This window comes from Mchenga conophoros, linkage group LG3, assembly GCF_057382185.1.
Source record: "Mchenga conophoros isolate Kocher_MC1m ecotype Shallow Benthic linkage group LG3, M_conophoros_male_GT1.1, whole genome shotgun sequence".
Lineage (NCBI taxonomy): Eukaryota > Metazoa > Chordata > Actinopteri > Cichliformes > Cichlidae > Mchenga > Mchenga conophoros.
In genome coordinates, this window is record NC_140528.1 from 11,745,028 (window position 1) to 11,767,715 (window position 22,688).

At 38.8% G+C, this 22,688-nt stretch overlaps 1 protein-coding gene across 1 annotated transcript in view; it reads left to right on the forward strand.

Moving 5' to 3' along the window:
• The first annotated feature begins 1,222 nt into the window (after positions 1 to 1,222).
• LOC146577272 (protein NLRC3-like) overlaps positions 1,223 to 22,688 on the forward strand; it is a 100,126-nt gene continuing 78,660 nt past the window's right edge. The window contains exon 1 of the mRNA XM_085252827.1: positions 1,223 to 1,297. Coding sequence (XP_085108953.1) covers positions 1,295 to 1,297 — 3 coding nt within the window. The 5' untranslated portion in view covers positions 1,223 to 1,294. The remainder of the gene's footprint in view (positions 1,298 to 22,688) is intronic.

The window sequence follows — 22,688 nt, forward strand, 5'->3', positions numbered from 1 at the left end:
GAGGTACACCTGTGCACTACTCATGATGTCAGATCAGCATCCTGATGTGGCACACCTGTGAGGTGGGATGGATTATCTCAATATGGCAGATGTGCCCACTACCACACATTTGGACTGGTTTGTGACCACTGTTTGGGAGGGATGGTTATATTGTGTATCTGGAATGAATTTTAGGTCTCTACGTCCATCCCATGGGGAATGGGAGCAGTAACAAAGGTGTTGCTTTTATATTTTTGTTGAGTGTATCTCAAGACTGGTTTTTCTAAGGTTTTATGGACTGATGAAATGAGAGTGAGTCTTGATGGGCCAGATGGATGGGCCCTTGGCTGGATTGGTAAAGGGCAGAGAGCTCCAGTCCGACTCAGACGCCAGCAAGGTGGAGGTGGAGTACTGGTTTGGGCTGGTATCATCAAAGATGAGCTTGTGGGGCCTTTTCAGGTTGAGGATGAAGTCAAGCTCAACTCCCAGTCCTACTGCCAGTTTCTGGAAGACACCTTCTTCAAGCAGTGGTACAGGAAGAAGTCTGCATCCTTCAAGAAAAACATGATTTTCATGCAGGACAATGCTCCATCACATGCGTCCAAGTACTCCACAGCGTGGCTGGCAAGAAAGGGTATAAAAGAAGAAAAACTAATGACATGGCCTCCTTGTTCACCTGATCTGAACCCCATTGAGAACCTGTGGTCCATCATCAAATGTGAGATTTACAAGGAGGGAAAACAGTACACCTCTCTGAACAGTGTCTGGGAGGCTGTGGTTGCTGCTGCACGCAATGTTGATGGTGAACAGATCAAAACACTGACAGAATCCATGGATGGCAGGCTTTTGAGTGTCCTTGCAAAGAAAGGTGGCTATATTGGTTGCTGATTTTTTTTGTTTTGTTTTTGAATGTCAGAAATGTATATTTGTGAATGTGGAGATGTTATATTGGTTTCACTGGTAAAAATAAATAATTGAAATGGGTATATATTTGTTTTTTGTTAAGTTGCCTAATAATTATGCACAGTAATAGTCACCTGCACACACAGATATCCCCCTAAAATAGCTAAAACTAAAAACAAACTAAAAACTACTTCTGAAAACATTCAGCTTTGATATTAATGAGTTTTTTGGGTTCATTGAGAACATGGTTGTTGTTCAATAATAAAATTATTCCTCAAAAATACAACTTGCCTAATAATTCTGCACTCCCTGTAATCCTTCATGGTTCCTCCACAGAGTGGACCAGCAGAGCTCAGAGGTTCCCAGTGGTCAGTCTGCCCAGCAGCATCAAACACACCTGGACTACATATTTATGGTCTGTACATGTACAACAACTACTTTTACATCTATTCTGTTCACAGTCATCTCCATGCTGGGTTCGGGCTCAGATGGTAGAGTGAGCTTTCATTTGAACAGAATGTTTTGGTCAGATTTGTGTCTCCACTAAACTGCAAATAGATTGGCAAATATCACGTCTCAGAATTTTAGAAATAAAGCAAGCCATACTCTTTGGCACCTCAGCAGGCCAAAAATAATAAATGGAATAAAAAAAAACAACTTATTTAGAAGTGTCTTTCAACACAATTTATGGAGAGTCTTTGAATAAGAACCAGAATCTAAAATCCATGTGATATTTCAAAGGAAGCCAGTGAAGTGATTGAAGGGCAGTAGTAATGGGTTCCATTAATGAAACAAGCAGCTGAATTTTGCACTGGCAGAAGTCTATGGAGAGACTTGTGTGGTAATCTAGAAAGGATAAACTATAATAATCCATACGGAATATAACCAGAGCTTGTACAAGAATAGCAGTATTGTTAGCTGTGGGGAATGATAACCAGTGTTGGGACTAACGCGTTATTAAGTAACGCGTTACAGTAACTACGTTATTATTGTGGTAACGAGCACGGTAACTAGTTATTATGCCAAAACCGGGAACGCGTTAGTCGTTACTGGGATTTAGATAGGCTCGTTATTCGTTACTTCCCGTGGTTGGTATCACGGACCTTCCACAGATTCAATAACATTAGCAAGTGGTGGAAGCCAGCAGGTGGATGAAGGAAAAGGGAGGCAAGAGGAGAGACCCGAAGCGGCCGCTGGTCCGAGAGTGTCAGGTGAACTGAACTTCAGGTAAGAAGTTATAACCTGCAGTACATCTGGGTCAGATATGAACCAAGTTTAGGTGGAGTTAATTTTCGTTATGCTGACTTTTTCGTACTGCGTGCTAGCTAGCATGACGGAGTTTTTATACAGCTGGGTGGGTGCTATGAAGTTAATGATGTTGAACTTTATTTTGTTCATAAGGTTAATTATTAGAGTTTCCAACCGTCCCGTAAAAAACGGAATCGTCTCGTATTCAGAGAAAATATTACGCGTTTCGTATTGAGGTGAAAAGGAACACAGTTTGTCCCGGACTTCAGCTACAATGAAAAAGACACAAAGCTGGAGTTATTCTGTGTTTACGATGCACAGCTGCCTCTTCTTCTCTCATCCTCTCACCCTCCCTCTCCTGTTTCTACTTCAATCATGAAACTGATCAATGATCAGCTGATCGGCTTTTCTCTCTTGTTTGTTTATCGCCCACTTTGCGCCAGAAAGAGGAAACCAGCGGATGTCGCGCTAAACAACAGCAGCACGTTTAAGCTTGATCAGCTGTTGTTAGAATTTATTTAATATTAATTTCTAGTATCAGCTGATGTTTGCTGGAGCCACAGCTGTAAACCTGCTGGTCATGATGTCGGTTTGGATATGTGGTGAGAGGGAAACATGAAGATGAAACCAGGAGATGTTCTTACTGAATCATCAGAGCTGAGCAGGTGATGGAGAAACAGGTTTACCTTTTAGTTAACATGAATGAGTTGCAGGGAAGTTATGAACTGTTTCTGAGAGACAAATAACACCAGGATCCTTTTTTAGGTAGCTGACAGCTGGTAACTGTGCAGGGGCGGGTCTAGCAAAGTGTTGCCAGGGGTCCATGTAGGGCATTAAAAGGGAAAGGGGGGCACAAGGAAATACTTTCTTAGTCTCATTTAAAATGTCTCACTTTTAAAAAAATAATTATCTGAGTCTTGCAACAAACAGTTGATAGATTGATACATATAGACCATCAGAACAGTGTACATCACTGTCACAACAGTGGTTGTTTTCATTCAAAGGCTTTATGATTTTTCCTATTATGGTGGGCCGGTCTCTAGTCAAAATGTCCGGGATGATTTTTTTGTCCCAGTCCAGCCCTGTATGCAGCTCATCTGCAGTCTGGTGTTACCTACATCTTCCTATTCAGAAGGAAGAATTTCCAAGTTCTGAGTACAATAGAAAGTACCACGACTGCAGTTTTTGTGTTGGATGTAAAAAGCAGGCTAGGATAGAATCAGGCGTGGGATTTATCTCGTGGAAATGTGCACATTATTTTTTCCTTTCTATTGGTAGGTGGCACAGTGCACTTGTGGCAAGTAAGCAAGCTAGAAGACTGGAAATCTTGCTGGGTATCCAGTTACGGAAGCAACACATTAACAAGAGAATTCTGAGTAAAACCAAAGTTACTTTCCCTAGTAAGTAGTTACTCTGAAAGTAAGGAGTAACTTGAAGTAACTGAGTTACTTTTGATAGAACTAGTAATGTAACTAAGTTACTAATTTAAAGTAACTTACCCAACACTGATGATAACTAATATTATTAGCTGGAAATATGATGACCAACTAATATTGTTGTTAAGTATTTCAAAGTTTAGGGCACTATCAAGAGAAACACCTACAGTGGGGCAAAAAAGTATTTAATCAGCACCAATTGTGCAAATTCTCCCACTTAAAAAGATGAGGAAGGCCTTTAATTAAGTTTGCCTATGCCAAAAGGCACACTTATTACTATTGCTTGGATTTGGATTTATTATTATTTATTATTGTGTGGATGCTTTAAGCATCCACACTATTGAGTTCCTGTTTCTCTTTATTCTTTATACTTTATTATTGTGTGGATGCTTTAAGCATCCACACTATTGAGTTCCTCTTGGGACTTCCGTACACTTTTTGGCACTTAACTACTTCCACAATTTTCAGCCGATTTTCACCGTTCAAATTTTAAAATATTCTGCTATTTCTGCTAATTCCTGCTATGTCTTTTGGTATTTTTCACTATTATACTTTTTAAAATATTAAGCTTAATTTGTCCCATTGAAATGAATGGGAAACTTCTGCAATTCTGCTAAAATTTGCTTGTTTCTGAAACTTAACTACTTCCTCATATTTTCACGTAGAACAACCATTCAAACTTTAAAATGTTCTCAAATTATTGGGCTATTCAGGTATGATTCAGCTTTTTCAAATCTTTTACCGTTTTACCTTTATGCCTCTTAAAGTTTTCAGTTGCAAAATTGTGATTTTTCACAAAATACATGCGTTGTTATGGTTGCTATGCACTTGGCTTCCAGTGCGCCACTGAAGGTTTTGCAGTCTTCTCTTCATGTCCGAACAACTTCTTGCTACTTGCTCAATCTTCACTCAACTTCCACAAATTATAAATCAAAACATAGGTATTTTTGCTGGGTTTCAGAAAATGTCACTATCATTGTTGTGGTATTCATAGAACTTTCGCAAATCTCCTCAGACCAACACAATGTCGAAAAACTCTCCATATAAAGTCAATGGAGAGTTTGTTCAAAATCACCGCTGCATTTCTGTAATGAGAGGCATATTCGAATCGTCATATCTCCTTAACGAAGCAAAGTTAAGACATGAGGCTTGTCCCGGTATATCTTCAGACACTCGTGACGCTCACAATTCAAGAATTTCTTTCTCACGTATTACCGTTCTGAAATGAGTTGGACTTGTTTGAGGGTAGGAAATTCGTCCGTCGCTCAGATTTCTTCAAATTTCAAACCCTGGAAATGAACCACTTTTTTCTCTCATCATAACTTTTTGTTGGATTTCCACAGAGACCTGAAAATTTCCATGATTGTTCACCAAAGCCTGCTGTCTCTTACGGTGAAAGAATGATATCGATACTCCAAATAGATTTCGAGTTACAAAGCGTTGTTTGAGGGCAAGTCAAGCCAGTTTTTGCTTCGCTCTACTCAGTTATGGTGCACTAGAAGTCAAATATCTTTAATAATTCACATTTTAATGATAAATTGTCAACACTGGAAGATTCCCCCATCTCTTCTGAACAAAACGGTGTAAGAATGACCGCTCTAGCCCCTATGGTTAGGAAATTATGGTCATTTGTTTGAGGGGAGTCGTCATTATGAGAAATAGGCTGCAATAATCCTGTGCCTCTCTGTGCTGCGTGTGTAAATAGATGCACCTGTTTTGGCAGGAAAAAGTACACAGGCTCTCTGATTGGTGGATTCAAATTCAGCAGCTCCCAGGCTGACCTAGAAACTTACTTCTCTCTCCCTGTGCATCTTTTTGCTGATTTTTTCATTTAACAAGTATATTTGAGGGACCCTCAGCATGTTCAGCATTTTTTCAGCTGTCCATTTTGCTTTTCCAATTTTTCTGTTTAACTTATTACTATTGTGCTAAATCATACTATTTCTGCTATTTTATAAGATTTGTGCAAAATATAGTATTTCTGCCAAATATAGTATTTCTGATTATTTATAGTTTTTCTACTAAATCATAGTACAGTATTTCTGCTTTTTATAGGATTTGTGCTAAAACATAGTATTTCTACTAAATGTAGTATTTATGCTTAATCATACTATTTCTGCTTTTCATAGAATTTGTGCCTAATATAGTATTTCTGCTAAATTACAGTATTTATGCTCTTTATACTATTTGTGCTAAAACATAGTATTTCTACTAAATGTAGTATTTATGCTTAATCATACTATTTCTGCTTTTTATAGGATTTTTGCTAAAACATAGTATTTCTACTAAATGTAGTGTTTATGCTTAATCATACTATTTCTGCTTTTTATAGGATTTGTGCTTAATGTAGTATTTCTGCTAAATTATAGTATTTCTGCTTTTTATAGTATTTGTGCTAAAACATTGTATTTCTACTAAATGTAGTATTTATGCTTAATCATAGTATTTCTATATATTTCTGCCAGGTCCCCAGGCAGCCAATCCTCTGTGAGGACTGAGACATTCAAATTTTCAAATCAGGGCCTGCACGGCTTCCCAGCCAATCATATATGTGTCCTGAGGCATTCAAATTTGCATATTGGGGCCTTCATGGCTTCTAAGCCAGCCAATCATATCTGAGGGCTGAGGAATTCAAATCCACAAATCAGAGCCTGCACGGCTTCCCAGCCAGCCAATCATATATGTGGTCTGAGGCATTCAAATTTGCATATTGGGGAATTCGTGGCTTCTAAGTCAACAAGTCATCCATGTCATATATCTCTAAAAATTCATATTTTAATGATAAATTGTCAACACTTGAAGATCCCCCCATCTCTTCTGAACAAAACGGTGTAAGAATGACCGCTCTAGCCCCTACGGTTAGGAAATTATGGTCATTTGTTTGAGGGGAGTCGTCATTATGAGAAATAGACTGCAATCCGGTTGTTCAGTGATGACGCGACGAATCCTACTTCCGGGTCTAAAGTAGTCTGCGTTTAATATGGCATTTGTGTTGTTAACATGTTTAATGTTATGTATTTTCTTCTATTTGATCTCAAAAAGCTCCTAAAACAGTCAGCGATCACTGTTGACCTCCCTCGGCTTTTATTACCGCTAATCATTTATTTAAGCTCAGTTTTTAAAACCTTAGGATGTAACTACAGCCCAGCCCATGCAGCAGTATATGAATGACTAACCTCGTATTGTGGATGGATTATCTCAGTTGTTCTCCTGGCTGAAGTTTGGTCCGTTTACAGCATCCTGCCATGCAATTACATTTGTTCCTGACCACCGAGAACACTCACGGTAACTTTTATCAAGTGGAAAAAAAGTTAGCTTGTTTATATTATGCTAACATAGCTGTGTCGCTAGCGGTCACGTAGCACATCATTATATACCAGCTAGCCAAACTTCAGTAACCCTACAAACGTCACTGCTGTTTAGCTTTCTGTCTTCATTTATGTTGGAAGTGATAACAGAGCTGTACGTTTTAATTTGTTTCCAAAACCCCGCAGTCAGGACATGCTATATTGTATTTAGATAGAAGCTAGCGAGCTAACTCCCTGCTAACTTCTAACTCCGTTAAATGTCATAAATTCTATTTTCATGGATGCCTGGATGTTAAACTCAATTGTTACACCTGGTAGAGCAGAACGCTGATCATTTTATTAAAGATGAAAGACTTTAGACAGTTTTTCAACTCACAGTAATGCCATAGTGATCGTTTGATATATGGACCTGCAGCGGAGTTTAGACCCAGACACGGCTAGTGACGTCAGACTGAACAACCGGATAATCCTGTGTCTCTCTGTGCTGCGTGTGTAAATAGATGCACCTGTTTTGGCGGGAAAAAGTGCACAGGCTCTCTGATTGGTGGATTCAAATTCAGCAGTGTGTGTGTGTGTGTGACAGAGAGAGAGAGAGAGAGAGAAAGAGAGAGAGAGAGAGAGAGAGAAGGCCTTTTAATGGGATGATCTCATTCTCAGATTCAAATTCAATATATTTAGACTGGTTGACTGAATTGGATCTTGTGTGTGTGTCTCTCTGTGCATGTGTGTTTCCTTATGTGTACATATTTCTGATTGTGTGGCTGTTATAGATTTTTTTGCTGATTTTTTTCATTTAACAAGTATATTTGAGGGACCCTCAGCATGTTCAGCATTTCTTCAGCTGTCCATTTTGCTTTTCCAATTTTTCTGTTTAACTTATTACTATTGTGCTAAATCATACTATTTCTGCTATTTTATAAGATTTGTGCTTAATATACTATTTCTGCTTTTAATAGGATTTGTGCTTAATATAGTATTTCTGCTTTTTATAGGATTTGTGCTTAATATACTATTTCTGCTTTTTATAGGATTTGTGCTTAATATACTATTTCTGCTAAATGTAGTATTTATGCTTAATCATACTATTTCTATATATTTCTGCCAGGCAGCCAATCCTCTGTGCGGACTCAGACACATATCACATATCAGGGCCTGCACGGCTTCCCAGCCAGCCAATCATGTCTGAGGTCTTCCGTTTCCTCTCTCGTCATATCTCAGCGACGGTTGTACAAAGAGCAATGAAAATCGCAGTCAAAGTACACCAAAGTCCGCTGATTCACCCAGTACAAGAATTATGCCTCTAGTCCACCTAGTTTTTGAGTTACACAACGTTTTGTAACTCCAAAAAACGGCGTTTTTCGCCTCTCACCGGGATCTAATTCTGACTGCTCATCACCCTGTTTTTCAAAACGGCTCCTCTCTTTCCCAGTGGCGCAGTTGGTAATGACACGGGTCTGCAAGCCAAAGATCGTGGGTTCGATTCCACCTTGGTCAACATGTTTTTTTCCCTACAAATTAATACACTGTCACAGACCAGTAATTCATATTCATCATTTATTACAATTCTGCAAACTTTTATGATTTTACCAGCTTTTCTAATATGGACCTCACATTCTTAACACTCCATGGCACAAATACTCTTACCTTTAGGCTCTGTGTATGTGTGTGTGTGTATCAATATTTCTCCCATTTTAAAGTATTACTCCTCCATAATTGTATTTCTGTTAAATCAAAGTACTTTTACTAATTCTTAGTACTTCTGCTCAATCATAGTATTTCTGCTAAATCATTGTTATTATGCCATATTGTAGTATTTCTGCTCAATCATACTATTTCTACTATATTATATTTTTCTTTCTAAATATAGCATTTCTGCTATATAATTGTATTTCTGCTATGTTATAATATTTGTGCTAAACCAGAGTATTTGTGCTGTATCATAGTATTTCTGCCAAATTATAATATTTGTGCTAAAACATAGTCTTAATTTAAAATTACAATATTCATAGTTCATCACAGTGTCTCTGGTAAATCACAGTATTTCTGCTATGTTGTACTATTTTTCTAAATCATAGTGTTTCTGTAATGCTTAAGTATTTTTGTCTAAATATATTCTTTCTGTTATCTTATACTATTTCTCCTAAATTCTTGTATTTTTGAGAAGTTATGTTTCTGGTAAGTTACAATATTTCTGCTAAGTTCTGCTATGCTATTGTATTTCTGCCAAGTATTATGTTTCCTCTAAGATATTGCAGTTCTGCTAAGTTATTCCATTTTAGCAAAGTTCTTTTGCTTCTGCAAAGTTTTTACAATTTCTGCAACTTTTCAGCTTTTTCAGCTACTTTTTGCATACAGCTTCAGCTTTAAAGCATCCACACTGCATTTTCGCAGGAAATGCAAATTTTTCTAGTTCCAGTTGCTTCCGTACACTTTTTGGCACTTAACTACTTCCACAATTTTCAGCCGATTTTCACCGTTCAAATTTTAAACTATTCTGCTATTTCTGCTAATGATCGCTATGACTTTTGCTATTTTTTTGCTATTATACTTTTTCAAATATTAAGCTTTTTTCCTTTAATTTGTCCCATTGAAATGAATGGGAAACTTCCAAAATTCTGCTAAATTTTGCTTGTTTTTGAAACTTAACTACTTCCTCATACTTTCACCTAGAACAACCATTCAAACTTTAAAATGTTCACAAATTATTGGGCTATTCATGTATGATTCAGCTTTTTCAAATGTTTTACCATTTTACTTTTATGCCTCTTAAAGTTTTGAGTTGCACAATTGTGATTTTTCACAAAATACATGCGTTGTTATGGTTGCTATGCTCTTGGCTTCCAGTGTGTCACTGAAGGTTTTGCAATTTTCACTTCATGTCCGAACAACTTCTTGCTACTTGCTCAATTTTCACTCAACTTCCACAAATTATACATCAAAACGTAGGTATTTTTGCTGGCTTTCAGAAAATGTCACTATCATTGTTGTGGGATTTATAGAATTTTGGCAAATCTCCTCAGACCAACACAAGGTCAGAAAACTCTCCATACAAAGTCAATGGAGAGTTTGTTCAAAATCATCGCTGGATTTCTGTAATGAGAGGCATATTCGAATCGTCATATCTCCTTAACGAAGCAAAGTTAAGACATGAGGCTTGTCCTGGTATATCTTCAGACACTCCTGACGCTCACAATTCAAGAATTGTTTTCTCACCTATTACCATTTGGCCATGAATTATGTTTGTTTGAGGGTAGGAAATTTGTCCCTCGCTCAGATTTCTTCAGATTTCAAACTCTGGAAATGAACCACTTTTTTCTCTCCTCATAACTTTTTGTTGGATTTCCACAGAGACCTGAAAATTTCCATGATTGTTCACCAAAGCCTGCTGTCTCTTACGGTGAAAGAATGATATCGATACTCCAAATAGATTTTGAGTTAGAAAGCATTGTTTGAGGGCAAGTCAAGGCAGTTTTTGCTTCGCTCTACTCAGTTATGGTGCATTACAAGTCAAATATCTTTAATAATTCATATTTTAATGATAAATTGTTAACACTGGAAGATTCCCCCATCTCTTCTGAACAAAACGGTGTAAGAATGACCGCTCTAGCCCCTACGGTTAGGAAATTATGGTCATTTGTTTGAGGGGAGTCGTCACTATGAGAAATAGGCTGCAATGATCCTGTGCCTCTCTGTGCTGCGTGTGTAAAAAGATGCACATGTTTTGGCGGGAAAACGTAAACAGCCACTCTGATTGGTGGATTTAAATTCGGCAGCTCTCTCCCTCTGTGTGTGTGTGTGTGTGTGTGTGTGTGTGTGTGTGTGTGTGTGTGTTTAGTGGGAGAGAGAGGACCCTGCCCTTATTTGGCAGCATGTCATTGTAGGATTTAAATTGAATATAGTTAGACTGGTTGACTGGATTAGAGCCTGTGTTTGTGTGTCCCTCTATGCATTTGTGTTTCAATATGCCTCCATATTTGTAATTTTGTAAGTTATTACTATTCTGCTAAATCATAGTATTTCTGCTATTTTATAAGATTTGTGCAAAATATAGTATTTCTGATTAATTGTAGTTTTTCTACTATATCACAGTACAGTATTTCTGCTTTTTATAGGATTTGTGCTAAAACATAATATTTCTACTAAATGTAGTATTTATGCTTAATCATACTATTTCTGCTTTTTATAGGATTTGTGCCTGATATAGTATGTCTGTTTTTTATAGGATTTGTGCTTAATATAGTATTTCTGCTAAATTATAGTATTTCTGCTTTTTATAGTATTTGTGCTAAAACATAGTATTTCTACTAAATGTAGTATTTATGCTTAATCATAGTATTTCTATATATTTCTGCCAGGTCCCCAGGCAGCCAATCCTCTGTGAGGACTTAGACATTCAAATTTTCAAATCAGGGCCTGCACGGCTTCCCAGCCAATCATATATGTGTCCTGAGGCATTCAAATTTGCATATTGGGGCCTTCATGGCTTCTAAGCCAGCCAATCATATCTGAGGGCTGAGGAATTCAAATCCACAAATCAGGGCCTGCACAGCTTCCCAGCCAGCCAATCATGTATGTGGGCTCCAGGCATTCAAATTTTGCATATTGGGGAATTCGTGGCTTCTAAGTCAACAAGTCATCCATGTCATATATCTCTAAAAATTCATATTTTAATGATAAATTGTTAACACTGGAAGATTCCCCCATCTCTTCTGAACAAAACGGTGTAAGAATGACCGCTCTAGCCCCTACGGTTAGGAAATTACGGTCATTTGTTTGAGGGGAGTCGTCACTATGAGAAATAGGCTGCAATAATCCTGTGCCTCTCTGTGCTGCGTGTGTAAAAAGATGCACCTGTTTTGGCGGGAAAACGTAAACAGCTACTCTGATTGGTGGATTTAAATTCGGCAGCTCTCTCCCTCTGTGTGTGTGTGTGTGTGTGTGTGTGTGTGTGTGTGTGTGTGTGTGTGTGTGTGTGTGTGTGTGTGTGTGTTTAGTGGGAGAGAGAGGACCCTGCCCTTATTTGGCAGCATGTCATTGTAGGATTTAAATTGAATATAGTTAGACTGGTTGACTGGATTAGAGCCTGTGTTTGTGTGTCCCTCTGTGCATTTGTGTTTCAATATGCCTCCATATTTGTAATTTTGTAAGTTATTACTATTCTGCTAAATCATAGTATTTCTACTATTTTATAAGATTTGTGCAAAATATAGTATTTCTGATTAATTATAGTTTTTCTACTAAATCACAGTACAGTATTTCTGCTTTTTATAGGATTTGTGCTAAAACATAATATTTCTACTAAATGTAGTATTTATGCTTAATCATACTATTTCTGCTTTTTACAGGATTTGTGCCTGATATAGTATTTCTGCTTTTTATAGGATTTGTGCTTAATATAGTATTTCTGCTAAATTATAGTATTTCTGCTTTTTATAGTATTTGTGCTAAAACATAGTATTTCTACTAAATGTAGTATTTATGCTTAATCATAGTATTTCTATATATTTCTGCCAGGTCCCCAGGCAGCCAATCCTCTGTGAGGACTGAGAAATTCAAATTTTCAAATCAGGGCCTGCACGGCTTCCCAGCCAATCATATATGTGTCCTGAGGCATTATGTTGGGTCTGTGTTTCCACAAACCCCGCTAATTCTAGAGACTTATTCATCATGAAGAAAACAAGACAGTCGATCGATCCATTACTTGCACAAGGGAGGCCTCGTCTGTGTCCAGCACGACAAAGAACCCCAAAATGGTGGCCTCCTCTCGCTGCCTTTTATTGACAAACTTCAAACAATAGTTTACAAAGCACCTCCCCTTGCAACCCCCCTTTGGTTACAAAGACAAGGCACTGTATGTAAATGTATACACTGAGTGTGTGTGTGTGTGTGTGTGTGTGTGTGTGTGTGTGTGTGTGTGTGTGTGTGTGTGTGTGTGAGACCTCCTGCTGACCAAAGGGTCATAAACCCAGGAAGCTTACATCAAAAGAAACAGATCTTTCAGATAGGATGTATCTACAATAAAACCTCCCCCAGCACAGAGTGGCTGGAGAGGTGATCAGAATCAAAGGAATGGCTTTGATCCTACTGCTTAAACTAAGACTGTACAAATTTAAGAAACACAATGGCAACATTCAACAATTAGACTTAACATTTCCCTCCTTTTTGTCATTGTTCTTAAATTTCAACTTATGCACCCTTTGTTTGGACAGTGTCAGTATAGATTTCATTCATACACAGTAAACTACATCCTGTACATAAGCAAATCAATGTCAACAGTTCAAAAACAGGAATTAATATTTTCAAAAGAAGATGCCACCAAGGACCAGACGGTAACCAAGCTATCCAGCCTTGTGGCGGATCTAATCCTGTCGTGCAATTCATTATGTATTTCTTCAAGTAAACAACTGAATGTCAAAGGTCAAACAAGAAGAATCATCATTCTCAAAAATCATGTGTCACTACAATCCAACTGTATATAGACATAGGTATTTAAATGCATCAGTTGACTTCATTGTTTGTCCATGTGGCTCTCAGCTAACTTCAAAGCTGCAGCAAGTCAACACCCTTCTTTATGACTCCTATCAACCCCCCAAATCTTCTCACTGTAGGCATCCTGTGGGGGTTAGAGTCAACTTGTGAATTATCTGCATTTACAACTCTTCTCCTGTCCTGTTGTCACCGCAGAAAAAGCTTTGTAAAGGAAATTGGATCAAGGTGTTTTGATCTTCTTGGCTCAAAACCTCAAGTGTTCATGATGTAAATGTAGACAAAAGGCTTCTCTGTTTACATCCTTCTTGCAGAAGACAAAAGAATAGGTGATGTTGCCATGTTCCATGGTAAATCTCCAACTTGGGCTAATCCATTGTCCTTCATACACATAGGCAATTGGCCTGTTTCCAGTTCATTTAGCTGTATAATGTCCTGCAGCGAGTCAGATACTTGGAGTCAGACGAGCAGGTCTGTCGTACCAGAGCAGTTCACCTTCCCAGCTACTGGTGAATCAACCTTCCATTCAGGTTCAGAGCAGTTGAAAAGTTGGCAGTGTTCCTGGATGTGTTGCTAAAGCAACCAAACAAACTGTCTCGCTCTCAGTGATGCTACAGGGCCACAGTCCAGAAGAATGTGTAGCCAGTGGCATCACAAGCATAACCATTGGTCTCGTTGTTTATGTGAGCGGTTGTGTTCTTAAACTGCCACCAGTAGTTGTTGAAAACCCATGCGGGTACCTGGTGTGGTTCGCTCTGTCCCAGTGCGCTCCCTGTCATCCCACTCAGGGTCCACAGGCACAAGAAGATGCACAGCACATTCCCAGCCATTCTGATGAGTACCTGTGGCTCAGTTGGTTTCTTCACCGGATTGAGACGAGGGGCCCTGGAGGCTTTCCCCCCCCCTTTGTTCCCGGTCTTCCTGCCACTTACTCCGAGCTGGCCTGGATGTGTGTCACCTTCTTGCAGTGCGCTTGATATATCCAAGTGTTCCTTCCAGCAATCTTCACTGCTGTGGTCGTCGTCAGCAGCATCCGATATGGACCTTCCCATCGTGGACTGGACCAGCACTTCCTCTCCATGGCCTTATCATCATCCAATCTCCAGACTTCAGGCTCTGCTCCTGCGAAGAAACAGAATCATCTGGCAGATCATTTGTTCTCATGACTACTTTACTTTTAAACATTTTCAAGCATCTAATCTGCTAATATGCTCTCTCTTCTGCTCTTCTATCATCACTACAGAAGACTGGAACTCTAAATGCTCTAACATGTGTAATCTCAAAGAGTCAGACCATTCTCTGTTGGAGTAATCCTCGTGTACTTATTCTATACAGTCTAACCATGTCCTGCCTGTCTTCCTAAATCTTAACTTTACTGTTCCATTAGTTCTCTCTGCAAAAAAGTTTTTTTTTAAAAGTATTTAATAATCCTAGAGTGAGTATAACGACTGCTCATCTCCCTCCTGTTTGAGACATGGTATAGCCAATGGCTCAAAATAGCAGCAGTCTTATACAAATTATTAGGCAGTACTGGTTTATCACACAGATAAAAAATCATCCTGCAAGCTTGCTCCCTCTGTAAGTCACAACTATTGTCCTGCAGTAGGTGAGTGGGCCTGCATGTCTGCTAATGCTGTACTGATAAAAGGTTAACACCATGTTTAACTAAAGCTGCCTCTTTTGCGATCTTATCTGCAAAAACTTTCCCTAATGCAACCGGATCTTTCCCTCACATGTGTGCTGCACATTTACAAACGGCAATTCCACTGGTTAATAACGCTGCCTCCAGCAGATTTTGCAAGAGTTTGGTGTGTTCTGCAGGTTTCCCTGTAGAGGTTGTCACCCCTCGTCTCACTCACTGCACTACAAAGAAATGTACAGTAGCAAATGTATACTGCCTATCAGTGTATATTGTCTCTCTACAGCTTTACACGCTTCCGTTAAAGCTAGCATCTCTGCTGCTCAAGCAAACATGAAACATGCTAGTTGTCCTACATAGATAACTCTCTCTCACTGTCAGCTACAGTAAAACGTGTTCTAGTCTGTCCCTCTGCTGTTGTAAAACTCAAATCATCAACAAACCAAACCTTTCCCTCAACGAGTGGCACATCTATTAAGTCATCCCTCAGCTTACACATCTTCTCCTCGCGCTCTCTACTCTCATGAGAAGTGCCCTCCTCCGTTGGCAAAAAGGGTTTGGCAGATTCAGAATTCTGCACCACTTTATGGTAATATGTGTGGTTGTGAGAGTAACAGTAACATTAAAGACAAGTGTCTTGTAGGTGACAGAAATGTAAGTTTAGTCTGCAATAGTAAACATCTACCTCGTGTGGAACTAACAGTGTCAAAGGGTGAAATAAACTATTGAAACATTGTACAGCTTAAGCTGCTGCACATACTGGTCTCACGCATGGAGGTAAAGCACGAGCAACTAGAGCTAATCTTTTAGGATAGTAAGTTACTGGCTTCACTTGTGGAAAAAGTGCTGTTAGTTATTTTACAGTCACCTGGCATTTGTGCTGTTCACAGAACCACAAGTCCATCGCTGGACCTCCTCTGCGCTGTCACTTTTTGGAGCTTGGCACGCTCCCTCAGGTTCCATTTTGTGGGCGATCCTCTCAGTCACTCCTTCTCATCATGGCACCTCATGACATCTACAAATTGAAAAAATGACACTCCTCTCGCCACACGGCTTTCGCCATGTGTCAACTCCCCAATGAGACATGTACAAGAGTGTTGCACAGTCTCCCTAAAACAATCTCCAGGGTTTGTCCCTTGGAGCAGCTTCACTCCAAGCTGTAACCCTGTGTAAGAACATTAATCAGCACTTAAATGTTCAGCTTGTTTAACTCCCAGCTCCTGTATCACAGAAGACAAAGTCTTAAATTTAAACAACTTCACATTTGCAACCAACTGTAGATCATAAGAGTAATAAAGTATTCAGCATCACAGAGACAAGTATCATTGCGGGTTTATTCTAAACTCATTAAACTTCTACTTTTTCCCATAATTTGTTCCAAATTATTTAACATCTCAACGTCATTCCACATTATAATCAGTGAACTTCACTTATAGGCCATCAAAGCCTCATCTGAACATGGATGCACCACTTGCATAGGTTTAATACTTGTAAATAAACAGCTAATCACACAAATCACTGCAACAATAATAGTAAACATTGTTTAATATTAATTCTGGACCCCACCTCTTGACGCATGGACACTTCTCATGCGTCAACTCACCAAACCTGGATCCCTGTCTTAAAAACTGGCTCCACCAGGAGCCTGCATACACAAAATCTGGAATAAAATCAAACTTCACACGTATAAACAATTATATCAAAAAAGTAATACGCATTCAGCACGGGCGAGACAAGTGTCATGTGCAGGTTTTCTCAAATCATTAAATCACTATCATTACCATAATTCGCCTCAAACATGGATCATCCCATGTGCTCAGTTAACATTAATGTAATCGGTGACTTCTCTTAAGCAAAGTCACTCCACTCATATATTTATTATGGGTCCAAAAGTGGCCAGCAAATGAGCCCATAATAAACTATTCCATAAATATCGTAATCTCTTATTTGTTTTACTCATGTCACTTGTCCGCTTCTGCCGAATCCTCCACAGCATTCTCAGAGAAACAAACATTAGCAATACCCATTGACTGTGGTCAGACGGAGGTCAGACACAGGTCAACAGGTTCCAGAGGTGCCATAAAAACACCATAAAGTTAGCTAACCCTAGCCGTGGAAAGAATGTCATTCACATATAAACCCAGAAATCCTGTAGTGGGAAAGAACATCAACCAGTTGTCCTGGTATAAATCGCATCATCAATTCACATGAAGAACTGGCATGCTGTAAGAAAAGAAAATGCAAATATTAGCGCTGCGCAGGTGTGTGCATACTTTGTCACAGTTATCTCTGTGAGCAACACAAGCCTATGAATAACACACACATGGTAAATTCACAGACACAGAAAAATATAAACTAAAAGGTTAAATTTTCAGAGTTCACATAGTCATGTGACCCAAGTTTCCTCCTGTGGTCTCCTGCTCCTGCAACAGAGACACACACAGAGATACATCCACACCTTTGTCAGGTGGGGGTTAACTTCACACAATGGTGTTAAGTCAGTCAGTCTTGTCAGCTTTTGTCAGTCAGTCAGTTCCCCATTTATTTTAAAATTCTTACTCATTCACTCAGTGATTCCTTCTTTTGCTAATTGTGGAAATTATCGTCGCATTCGTTTCCACGCTCAGCAAAACAACGTCATTTCAAAAAGAAAAATAATTTAGACTGGATTTCCTCGTTGAATCCTTTTGGACAGGAATTTGTTTCCTGATTGTCCCAAATAAGAGCCCATTTTAATTTTGGAGAAGCTCACTTTGCAACAGTTTTCTTGACGACGCTTCGATTCTAATCGTGCAGATCTGCTCAAACAGAGATCATCAAACAAAACTTTCAGTGCACCATGAAAGTAACAAAATAAAAGAAAGAAAATAAAAGAAATCAAAGAAAATAAAGGAAAGATAGGCCTTGTTTAAATCATGACACGTGTTCTTCATGCCAGGGGGATAAATCGTAACAACCCAATTGGCAGGTTCAACTTTAGTAATAAAAGACAAATCAAACAGCCAGTTTAATCTCAAACATTCATCCAATCAGCCATACACACAACATACAGCATAACCCTGTTGTCTTAGCACATAATAAGTTTTAGTTCTCATGTAACTAAATGTGTGCCATGGTAAAACTTCTTCACACACCAGAAACTCACAATCAGCTCACTCAACTCACTCATTTAAGACCTCTCATCAGCATTCTGTTTCCTCCTCTATGATGCAACCATCTGTCCTCCTATAATATTCAGTCCACTAGTCTATGTATCACTTTCATCTTACTAGTGACTTGGACAAGATGACAAACAGAATCTCATGCTTAAGATGCTGTCTGGTCTCATGAGTATCATTGTATGTGTATATGCATGTGGGGTTAGTATAGTTAATGCATTTTCAGTATGTTTTTGTGTTCATCTCTCACCACACTTCCATTATTCTCATCACTGCTTAAAACAACACACATCTCTCTCTGTTTTTTTTCTTTAACTGTACTTTTCTCCAAAACAGAAAATAGCATTACAGCTGTTTCAGACTGAGAAACACCAAACACTCTTCGTGCCATCATTCATCCACACAACTATTTTATTTCTTTTTGTCCACTGGGCAGGTGACCTGCAGAATCACGTCTGCCCCAGCTGGATACCTTTCACACACACCATGACGTCAGACACTCTCACACTCGCGGAATTGATCAGGAGAAAAACTTTCTTCATCTTTTCTGTCTCCTCTCTTGCCTAGTCTGTCTTGGACTCAATGCTGCTCCTAATATGCCTCTAATCTCTCCTCCACTTCTACCTCTGCTCTCTCACGCTCTTCTCTGACTCTACTTTCTGCTAACATTCTTGCTCTTCCTAATGCTTTTCTACGGTGTTGTTCTAGAGTAGTTGCAGTGGATTGAGCTGTAGTTTCATCCTCAGGTTTCACAACTACTTCTTGCAATATTGCTCTTTTAACATTCTGTGCTTCTCTCCTCTTCTGAGCCTGCTCCAGCCACAACTTAGCAACTGCTAACTGCAATTCCTTCCTCTGCTTCACTTTACCTGTTTTACCTGCTACACTTACAGCTATTCTTTCTACCAGCATTTTACACTTAACTTCCACTAATGTCCCTTCAAATCCACATTTCTTATACCAACAACCTACATACTGCGTGCTGCCTGGTAAAACTTTCTGCATAAATTTTACATCTCCTTCTAAGGCAGACTTACACATTTTATTCTCCATTACAAGACAACAATCAGCCACACTCACGCAGACCACGTCTGGCCCGCACACACACAACATAGGCCTATCGCTTGCGTCTGCACGCACAGCTAGCGCTCTCTGTTGAAAACTCTCAAACGCCCCATATGGCGGAGAATTCAACCTTCGGACACTCTCCAACGCCCCAAATGGCGGAGATTCCGGACTCTGAACCTAGGTTCTCTCCACGCCCCAAATGGCGGAGAACTCTCTACGCCCCAAACGGCGGAGAAGCCTGTGTCTCTCTCACACGGCTAGCGCGCTCCCGGACTCACGTTTAACGCACAGCCCGTAGCCGCTCTCTATTGTTTTGGGTCCACGTGCGCTCTCGTGACCAGCGCTCCCCGGGACTCAAACGTTTCACGCAGAATCACGGTGACGCGTTTCTAGGATCCCACATTCATTCACGCGGTTATAGAGACGCTCTCTAAGGCCTTCTGTACTCACTGTTTGTTTACGTTCATGGGAAGAGTCTCTGGATCCCGTCAATCGTCATCCATCCCGAGGGGAGGTCAGGCGCAAACTTCCCGGCCTGGTGGCAAGCCAAAAACACCAGGGCTTTACGTCAATCATCCCAGACGTTGCGGTGGCGTCCTCTCCCTCTCCTCGGTGGATGCAATGTGTTAGGCTCCGGCTCGCGATCGATCCATTACTTGCACAAGGGAGGCCTCGTCTGTGTCCAGCACGACAAAGAACCCCAAAATGGTGGCCTCCTCTCGCTGCCTTTTATTGACAAACTTCAAACAATAGTTTACAAAGCACCTCCCCTTGCAACCCCCCTTTGGTTACAAAGACAAGGCACTGTATGTAAATGTATACAAATTTAAGAAACACAATGGCAACATTCAACAATTAGACTTAACACATTCAAATTTGCATATTGGGGCCTTCATGGCTTCTAAGCCAGCCAATCATATCTGAGGGCTGAGGAATTCAAATCCACAAATCAGGGCCTGCACGGCTTCCCAGCCAGCCAATCATATATGTGGCCTCAGCCATTCAAATTTGCATATTGGGGAATTCGTGGCTTCTAAGTCAATAAGTCATCCACGTCATATATCTCTAAAAATTCATATTTTAATGATAAATTGTCAACACTTGAAGATTCCCCAATCACTTCTGAACAAAACGGTGTAAGAATGACCGCTCTAGCCCCTACAGTTAGGAAATTATGGTCATTTGTTTGAGGGGAGTCCTCACTATGAGAAATAGACTGCAATAATCCTGTGTCTCTCTGTGCTGCGTGTGTAAACAGAAGCACCTGTTTTGGCGGGAAAAAGTACACAGCCACTCTGATTGGTGGATTCAAATTCAGCAGCTCTTTCCCTCTGTGTGTTTGTGTGTGCGTGTGTGTGTGTGTGTGTGTGTGTGTGTGTGTGTGTGTTTGTGTGTGTGTGTGTGTGTGACAGAGAGAGAGAGAGAGAGAGAGAGAGAAAGCCTTTTAATGGGATGATCTCATTGTAAGATTCAAATTCAATATATTTAGACTGGTTGACTGAATTGGATCTTGTGTGTGTGTGTCTCTGTGCATGTGTGTTTCCTCATGTGTACATATTTGTAATTGTGTGGCTGTCATAAATTTTTTTCAGATTTTTGTCATTTAACAAGTATATTTGAGGGAACCTCAGCATGTTCAGCATTTTTTCAGCTGTCCATTTTGCTTTTCCAGTTTTTCTGTTTAACTTATTACTATTGTGCTAAATCATACTATTTCTGCTATTTTATAAGATTTGTGCTTAATATACTATTTCTGCTTTATAGGATTTGTGCTTAATATAGTATTTCTGCTTTTTATAAGATTTGTGCTTAATATAGTATTTCTGCTAAATGTAGTATTTATGCTTAATCATACTATTTCTGCTTTTCATAGGATTTGTGCTTAATATAGTATTTCTGCTAAATTTAGTATTTCTGATTAATTATAGTCTTTCTACTAAATCATAGTACAGTATTTCTGCTTTTTATGGGATTTGTGCTAAAACAAAGTATTTCTACTAAATGTAGTATCTATGCTTAATCATACCATTTCTGCTTTTTATAGGATTTGTGTTTAATATAGTATTTCTGCTAAATTATAGTATTTCTGCCAAATTATAATATTTGTGCTAAAACATAGTCTTAATTTAAAATTACAATATTCATAGTTCATCACAGTGTCTCTGGTAAATCATAATATTTCTGCTCTGTTGTACTATTTTTCTAAATCATAGTGTTTCTGTAATGTTTAAGTATTTTTGGCTAAATATATTCTTTCTGTTATCTTATACTATTTTCCTAAATTCTTGTATTTTTGAGAAGTTATCATGTTTCTGGTAAGTTACAATATTTCTGCTAAATTCTGCTATGCTATTGTATTTCTGCCAAGTATTATGTTTCCTCTAAGATATTGCAGTTCTGCTAAGTTATTCCATTTTAGCAAACTTCTTTTGCTTCTGCAAAGTTTTTACTGCAATTTCTGCAACTTTTCAGCTTTTTCAGCTACTTTTTGCATACAGCTTCAGCTTTAAGGCAAGGCAAGGCAAGTTTATTTGTATAGCACAATTCAACAACAATGTGATTCAAAGTGCTTTACAGAGACATTAGAAACAAGAACAAATAAAAAGCATGATTTAAAATTGATTAAAACAAGCAAATAAACTAACTAACTAATTAACAAACAAACAAACAAACAACAGTATATAAAATCAAAACAGATAAAATCAGAACAGTAGATAAAATCAGTAGTTAAATGTAAGTTTTGAAATTTAAGCTTAAAGTGTGGGTTTGGTGCTTTATTCAAATGCAGGTGAGAACATCCACACTGCATTTTTGCAGGAAATGCAAATTTTTCTAGTTATTATTATTGTGTGGATGCTTTAAGCATCCACACTATTGAGTTCCTCTTGGGACTTCCGTACACTTTTTGGCACTTAACTACTTCCACAATTTTCAGCCGATTTTCACCGTTCAAATTTTAAAATATTCTGCTATTTCTGCTAATTCCTGCTATGTCTTTTGGTATTTTTCACTATTATACTTTTTAAAATATTAAGCTTAATTTGTCCCATTGAAATGAATGGGAAACTTCTGCAATTCTGCTAAAATTTGCTTGTTTCTGAAACTTAACTACTTCCTCATATTTTCACGTAGAACAACCATTCAAACTTTAAAATGTTCTCAAATTATTGGGCTATTCAGGTATGATTCAGCTTTTTCAAATCTTTTACCGTTTTACCTTTATGCCTCTTAAAGTTTTCAGTTGCAAAATTGTGATTTTTCACAAAATACATGCGTTGTTATGGTTGCTGTGCACTTGGCTTCCAGTGTACCACTGAAGGTTTTGCAGTCTTCTCTTCATGTCCGAACAACTTCTTGCTACTTGCTCAATCTTCACTCAACTTCCACAAATTATACATCAAAACGTAGGTATTTTTGATGGGTTTCCGAAAATGTCACTATCATTGTTGTGGGATTTATAGAA